General features: G+C 38.6%; 2 protein-coding genes across 2 annotated transcripts in view; one reads left to right on the top strand and one right to left on the bottom strand.

Moving 5' to 3' along the window:
• Positions 1-287: 287 nt before the first annotated feature.
• CAPZA3 (capping actin protein of muscle Z-line subunit alpha 3) lies at positions 288-1,187 on the bottom strand. Its single transcript, XM_049881512.1, has one exon. The coding sequence runs from the start codon at positions 1,185-1,187 to the stop codon at positions 288-290; it is 900 nt and encodes a 299-aa protein (XP_049737469.1).
• A 1,990-nt stretch (positions 1,188-3,177) lies between these two features.
• Positions 3,178-8,171, top strand: part of PLCZ1 (phospholipase C zeta 1) — a 74,711-nt gene continuing 69,717 nt past the window's right edge. The window contains exon 1 of the mRNA XM_049882570.1: positions 3,178-3,306. The gene's annotated coding sequence lies outside the window, so the exon portion shown is untranslated. The remainder of the gene's footprint in view (positions 3,307-8,171) is intronic.

Below are 8,171 nucleotides of genomic sequence, written 5' to 3'. Positions count from 1 at the left end.
CCACCACTATATTTCGGGATGTGCTACACTTTTAAACATTGCCTTAAATTTTAATAAATGTCTCTGCATTTATCATGGTCACTATCATGGAACACATTTGTGCCGCTCTTTCTTGCCTTATGGGTAAATATTCCTTAAATAAAATTACACCTTACATTTTTCCCTGTTACATTTGCACTCGCTGAGTCATAGGTATCACTTGGGGCTGCTCAACTGTAGGAAAGTAAATAGCCATTCCCCAGAAACACAACCAAGCCAAGGTCAAGACAATTACCAGGAGCAATTCTTTATATTATCCAGTTGCATAAGACACTTCTTGAATAAATGACATATCCTAATTTAGGATACATCACCAGATTCAAGTCAGAGAGTATCCTCTGCCAGTCGATAAGAGTGCGGGTCACTGGGAGGTCTCTTCGTAGAATTTTCCTCAAGGCCTCATTAGATAGCTCCTGTAATTCTTCTAAGACTGCAGTTTGAAATTTATTCTCCTGTTCTTCCACGAGCCTAGCAAAATTTAGAGCCAGTTGAGCTTGGTTAACTACTTCCAAGCTTTCTTTGAGGTCCTTGGAGATTTTAACATGAAGGTTGACACACCTGAAATAGTGAGCTTGCACAAAAATTCTTCCTGTTACTTGGGTCAGAAATGGATTTATTTGGAAAATCCACTTAGATTTCCAAAGGGCGTTCCAGTAATCTCCCGATTCGTAGTTGTGATCTTCAATGCATGCTATCAAGAACTCCTTATTTTTCACAGTTTTTCTCAACACGTTGCAATTTCCACGTGGAAAGTGATCATTCACGTACAGTTTCAAAGCACACAGAACAACAGTTCTCAGGTATTCTGTCTCATTCCGAATGATACCGTGACTTTGGATGTCTTTTAACTGATTTTGAAGCAGGTCAAACTTGAAAGAAAGTTTGCTTTGATAGTCAAAAAATCGGTAGTCCCCCACTACATTGTGGTGAGACAGGAGTACTGGATTGCCATCGATGCAGAGTGGTACAGAATATTTTTGGCAATGTTGGTGGCCTGCACACTCACCTTGATGGTGCATAAGTTTTTCATCACGGATAAGCAGACAGAGATCATCAAAGGCATTTACAAATTCCCCTGGAGGAGCCTGTATTAGCAGTCTGCGGATTACTTTTTCTTTCTGTCTTCTACTCAGAACGGTAAGTGACATGTTTGATTGCAGCAGAAGCAAAGCTTCTGAAATAAAGAGTGCTCCAAGGAATGAGAAAACATTCCATGAGACACCTTTCCCATCAAGGTGTTAAACATTCAGGCTTAAGGTTATGCTCAACCATCAAAACAGGCAGTCTAGTAGGCTCTGAGTCTCCTGATGACATCATAAAGAAGCTTCCCCTATGAAGGCTGGAACTTTTGATATCACAATGGGTGTTCGAACAGAGAGAAAAAAAAAAAAAAATGACAGTCACCTGACAGCGTGGTGCCCAGCCAGCCAGCTAATCATATTTCGAAGATTTTAAAAGCTAAGCTTCCTGAACAGGCTTCTTCAAAAGTGGTGTGTCTCTCTGTGTTCTATCTTGTCAGGGAAGGAGAAAAGCAGCCCAGAGTTCCTAGAGAGAGTTTGACAGCATTTTGCACCTGCAGGGACCATAATGGAGTTGGTTTGTACTCAGACCCTCAGAATAGCTGCCCCAAAGCCACTGGAAGCACATTATGATGAAAGGTTTGTGGGGTTTAAACAAAAAAAGTAAAAATAAAGTGAGATACAATGCCAGTTCATGGAAAAAAATGTCAGCTAGCAGGGGGTGCTGCATCTATAAACATTTTGGATTTGTAGATGGTCAGAACATAAGAAAGGAGCCAGAAAGTGCGGCGGGCAGGTCACTGAGGGTTCATATCTTTTGTACTGGTTCTGTGGGAATTCAGGGTGAGCTAGCTCCAAAGAACAATGGCAACAAACCACTGTCTGTTCTCTGCTTTCATCCTAGAAAAGAGGTGGCAGTGGCAACAGCCGATGAGTATCAAGAAATTCCAGGGCAGATTTAATTATATTTGGATCCCGTGACAACATAATAGGGCGAAACTTCAAAGAGAGGAGAAACGGTACAACAGGTCATGAAATTATGGAGAACAAATATCCACTCCGAAGTCCTTTCTGTTCCCTTATCCTCTTCATTCTCTTAATTTACACTCTTCACTTGCTTTTCTCATTCTTTCTGAAGAATTCTGAACTTAAGCTCCTCTCATTTAAGTATAAACTACTTCCTTCTACATCTCTCTGGAGCTTTTCTGACTTTCCCTAGCTTCCTGTATTTTTTTTTTTTTTTTTAAGGAAACATAAGCTTGGCAATGTTAAGTCATAGCCATTGAATTTCAGGGCTTCTTGTTAGTTCTAACAATCTAAAATTGAGTGGATTTTTGAACAATTTTTACCTATACGTTCCATTATTTTTTAAATACATTATCATATTATTTCATCTCAGCCTTAGCCTTTCAAATTGAAGTGTCCCAATTTTTGTAGTTTATCTTGATGATTAGTAACTGATTATTTCACTTTTCTCTGTCGCATCAAATGTAAAATCACTGTGATATTGTTAACTCCTTTTTGATGGTGCTTAAATTTTTTTTTTTTTTTGGTATGTGTATAGCTGGAATGGGACATCTGTCAATATAATAGTAACAATTTATATTATAGTGATAATAATAATAGTTACTATTTATTGAACATTCAATAGTAGAAACTGTTCAATGACATGTTAAGGACTCATTTAATGCCCCACCTTTTCTAAGAGTAGGTATTGATATACTCACTTTTCATTTGAGGGAACTGAGCCTGAGAGAGCTCAGATGATGTGGAGGTTTCTAAAGTTCTAGTGCCTCCCAAGTCCATGTCTTCAGGGAATAGACTGTAGTAATGTTTTAATGTATTTCCTGAGTAATAACACTATTTCTCGATTTTTCAATTTTTATTCTTTTCCTATAATTTTTATTTATTACAGAATTGTAACTGCTCGATTTTATGCTTATCTTAAATATTACTTATCATCAAATTATCTTGTCCTTTAATTGTGCACAACATAGGAATCTTTTAAAAATAAAAAAAATACTTCAAAGAAAACTAAAGAGGGATCAAATATTATTTTAGACATTTAAAATACTTAATCACTTTCTGTGAGAATTTCCTTAACTTCTTTTTTGTGCTTCATACATGGTTTTTATCAAAGATTCAGGAAGATTTTAGAGGTGGAAAAATTAACCTAGAAAAAACTGTGAAATTGCTTGGAAAATTAGATATCCGGTGTGATATTACTCATGTGAAATATATTTTTCAGGTGAGATGATATCTGCCTCCCACCTCTACCCTAGGTAGGACTTAATCCAATATACATAAACGTCAGTAGCTACTTGGACTTTGTATGGTTTCTGCAGAAAATACATACGAAAAACTAATCTTTTAAGAATTAAAGTATTTCATTATGCTACATATATTTGCAATCAATATGGAGATAATTTAGCTAGGGGATAGAAATAGTTGACAAAAAAATTTTTTTTTGCATTTCATATTTTTGTATTATGATTTAGGTGAAAATTTAAGTAGTTTCTCATTAAATTTATTAAACAGTTGATACATAAATTGTTTTGTGACATTGGCTGCCAACTCCATGATGTGGCAACCCTCTCCCCTTCTCCACCCCAGATTTCCTGTTTCCATTCCTACAATTTTCCTGTCCCTTCTTGCTTTCTTGTCTTTCCTTCTGGGCTGGTGTACCTATTAGTCTCGTATACATGATTGAACCATGAAGCATGTCCCTCACGTGTGTTATTGTTGGCCCCATAGATCTGTCTAATCTTTGGCTGAAGGGTGAACCTCAGGAGTGACTTCAGCACTGAGTTAAAAAGGTGTTTGGGGGCCATTCTCTTGGGGTTTCTCTGGTCTCTGTCAGGCCAGCAAGCCTGTTTTTTTTTTTTTTTCCTGTGTGTGTGAATTTGATTTTGTTTCACAGTTTTCTCCCACTCTGTCTGGGACCCTCTATTGTGATCTCTGCCAGAGCAGTTGGTGGTGGTAACCGGGCATCATCTAGTTGTTCTGGGCTCAGTCTGGTGGAGGTTGTGGTAGTTGTGGTCCTATGGACTAATCTTTCCCTTGGGTCTTTGGTCTTCTTCATTCTCCTTTGCTCCAGCCAGTATGAGGCCAGTAGATGCATCTTAGATAGCCACTTGCAGGCTTTTTTTTTTTTTTATTATTAACTTTTATTAAGCTTCAAGTGAACGTTTACAAATCCAATCAGTCTGTCACATATAAGTTTACATACATCTCACTCCCTACTCCCACTTGCTCTCCCCCTCTTGAGTCAGCCCTTTCAGTCTCTCCTTTCTTGACAATTTTGCCGGCTTCCCTCTCTCTCTATCCTCCCATCCCCCCTCCAGACAAGAGTTGCCAACACAATCTCGAGTGTCCACCTGATATAATTAGCTCACTCTTCATCAGCGTCTCTCTCGCACCCGCTGACCAGTCCCTTTCATGTCTGATGAGTTGTCTTCGGGGATGGTTCCTGTCCTGTGCCAACAGAAGGTCTGGGGACCATGGCCGCTGGGATTCCTCTAGTCTCAGTCAGACCATTAAGTTTGGTCTTTTTATGAGAATTTGGGGTCTGTATCCCACTGATCTCCTGCTCCCTCAGGGGTCCTCTGCTGTGCTCCCTGTCAGGGCAGTCATCTATTGTGGCCTGGCACCAACTAGTTCTTCTGGTCTCAGGATGATGTAGGTCTCTGGTTCATGTGGCCCTTTCTGTCTCTTGGGCTCTTAGTTGTCGTGGGGCCTTGGTGTTCTTCATTTTCCTTTGCTCCAGGTGGGTTGAGACCAATTGATGCATCTTAGATGGCCGCTTGTTAGCATTTAAGACCCCAGATGCCACATTTCAAAGTGGGATGCAGAATGATTTCATAATAGAATTATTTTGCCAATTGACTTAGAAGTCCCCTCAAACCATGTTCCCCAGACCCCCGCGCTTGCTCCGCTGACCTTTGAAGCATTCATTTTATCCCGGAAACTTCTTTGCTTTTGGTCCAGTCCAATTGAGCTGACCTTCCATGTATTGAGTGTTGTCTTTTCCTTCACCTAAAGCAGTTCTTATCTACCGATTAATCGATAAAAAACCCTCTCCCACCCTCCCTCCCTCCCCCCCTCGTAACCACAAAAGTATGTGTTCTTCTCAGGTTTACTATTTCTCAAGATCTTATAATAGTGGTCTTATACAATATTTGTCCTTTTGCCTCTGACTCATTTCGCTCAGCATAATGCCTTCCAGGTTCCTCCATGTTATGAAATGTTTCAGAGATTCGTCACTGTTCTTTATCGATGCGTAGTATTCCATTGTGTGAATATACCACAATTTATTTACCCATTCATCCTTTGATGGACACCTTGGCTGCTTCCAACTTTTTGCTATTGTAAACAGAGCTGCAATAAACATGGGTGTGCATATATCTGTTTGTGTGAAGGCTCTTGTGTCTCTAGGGTATATTCCCAGGAGTGGGATTTCTGGGTTGTATGGTAGTTCTATTTCTAACTGTTTAAGATAACGCCAGATAGATTTCCAAAGTGGTTGTACCATTTTACATTCCCACCAGCAGTGTATGAGAGTTCCAATCTCTCCGCAGCCTCTCCAACATTTATTATTTTGTGTTTTTTGGATTAATGCTAGCCTTGCTGGTGTGAGATGGAATCTCATCGTAGTTTTAATTTGCATTTCTCTAATGGCTAATGACCGGGAGCATTTTCTCATGTATCTTTTGGCTGCCTGAATATCTTCTTTAGTGAAATGTGCGTTCATATCCTTTGCCCACTTCTTGATTGGGTTGTTTGTCTTTTTGTGGTTGAGTTTTGACAGAATCATGTAGATTTTAGAGATCAGGCGCTGGTCGGAGATGTCATAGCTGAAAATTCTTTCCCAGTCTGTAGGTGGTCTTTTTACTCTTTTGGTGAAGTCTTTAGATGAGCATAGGTGTTTGATTTTTAGGAGCTCCCAGTTATCGGGTTTCTCTTCATCATTTTTGGTAATGTTTTGTATTCTGTTTATGCCTTGTATCAGGGCTCCTAGGGTAGATCCTATTTTTTCTTCCATGATTTTTATCGTTTTAGTCTTTATGTTTAGGTCTTTGATCCACTTGGAGTTAGTTTTTGCGCATGGTGTAAGGTATGGGTCCTGTTTCATTTTTTTGCAAATGGATATCCAGTTATGCCAGTACCATTTGTTAAAAAGGCTATCTTTTCCCCAATTAATTGACACTGGTCCTTTGTCAAATATCAGCTGCTCATACGTGGATGAATCTATGTCTGGGTTCTCAATTCTGTTCCATTGGTCTATGTGCCTGTTGTACCAGTACCAGGCTGTTTTGACTACTGTGGCTGTATAATAGGTTCTGAAATCAGGTAGAGTGAGGCCTCCCACTTTCTTCTTCTTTTTCAGTAGTGCTTTGCTTATCTGGGGCTTCTTTCCCTTCCATATGAAATTGGTGATTTGTTTCTCTATCCCCTTAAAATATGACATTGGAATTTGGATCGGAAGTGCGTTAAATGTATAGATGGCTTTTGGTAGAATAGACATTTTTACTATGTTAAGTCTTCCTATCCATGAGCAAGGTATGTTTTTCCACTTAAGTATGTCCTTTTGAATTTCTTGTAGTAGAGCTTTGTAGTTTTCTTTGTATAGGTCTTTTACATCCTTGGTAAGATTTATTCCTAAGTATCTTATCTTCTTGGGGGCTACTGTGAATGGTGTTGATTTGGTTATTTCCTCTTCGGTGTTCTTTTTGTTGATGTAGAGGAATCCAAGTGATTTTTGTATGTTTATTTTATAACCTGAGACTCTGCCAAACTCTTCTATTAGTTTCAGTAGTTTTCTGGAGGATTCCTTAGGGTTTTCTGTGTATATAATCACGTCATCTGCAAATAGTGATAACTTTACTTCCTCCGTGCCAATCCGGATACCTTTTATTTCTTTGTCTAGCCTAATTGCCCTGGCTAGGACTTCCAGCACCATGTTGAATAAGAGCGGTGATAAAGGGCATCCTTTTCTGGTTCCCGTTCTCAAGGGAAATGCTTTCAGGTTCTCTCCATTTAGAGTGATATTGGCTGTTGGCTTTGCATAGATGCCCTTTATTATGTTGAGGAATTTTCCTTCAATTCCTATTTTGGTAAGAGTTTTTATCATAAATGGGTGTTGGACTTTGTCAAATGCCTTTTCTGCATCAATTGATAAGATCATGTGGTTTTTGTCTTTTGTTTTATTTATGTGATGGATTACATTAATGGTTTTTCTGATATTAAACCAGCCTTGCATACCTGGTATAAATACCACTTGATCATGGTGAATTACTTTTTTGATGTGTTGTTGGATTCTATTGGCTAGAATTTTGTTGAGGATTTTTGCATCTATATTCATGAGGGATATAGGTCTATAATTTTCTTTTTTTGTAATGTCTTTACCTGGTTTTGGTATCAGGGAGATGGTGGCTTCATAGAATGAGTTGGGTAGTATTCCGTCATTTTCTATGCTTTGGAATACCTTCAGAAGTAGTGGTGTTAACTCTTCTCTGAAAGTTTGGTAGAACTCTGCAGTGAAGCCATCCGGGCCAGGGCTTTTTTTTGTTGGGAGTTTTTTGATTACCGTTTCAATCTCTTTTTTTTGTTATGGGTCTATTTAGTTGTTCTACTTCTGAATGTGTTAGTTTAGGTAGGTAGTGTTTTTCCAGGAATTCATCCATTTCTTCTAGGTTTCAAATTTGTTAGAGTACAATTTTTCATAATAACCTGAAATGATTCTTTTAATTTCATTTGGTTCTGTTGTGATGTGGTCCTTCTCGTTTCTTATTCGGGTTATTTGTTTCCTTTCCTGTATTTCTTTAGTCAGTCTAGCCAATGGTTTATCAATTTTGTTATTTTTTTCAGAGAACGAGCTTTTGGCTTTGTTAATTCTTTCAATTGTTTTTCTGTTCTCTAATTCATTTAGTTCAGCTCTAATTTTTATTATTTGTTTTCTTCTGGTGCCTGATGGGTTCTTTTGTTGCTCAGTTTCTATTTGTTCAAGTTGTAGGGACAGTTCTCTGATTTTGGCTCTTTCTTCTTTATGTATGTGTGCATTTATCGATATAAATTGGCCTCTGAGCACTGCTTTTGCTGTGTCCCAGAGGTTTT

The sequence above is a fragment of the Elephas maximus genome, chromosome 4 (assembly GCF_024166365.1).
Source record: "Elephas maximus indicus isolate mEleMax1 chromosome 4, mEleMax1 primary haplotype, whole genome shotgun sequence".
In the NCBI taxonomy this organism is placed as follows: domain Eukaryota; kingdom Metazoa; phylum Chordata; class Mammalia; order Proboscidea; family Elephantidae; genus Elephas; species Elephas maximus.
This window is presented reverse-complemented; position numbering and strand designations above follow the sequence as displayed.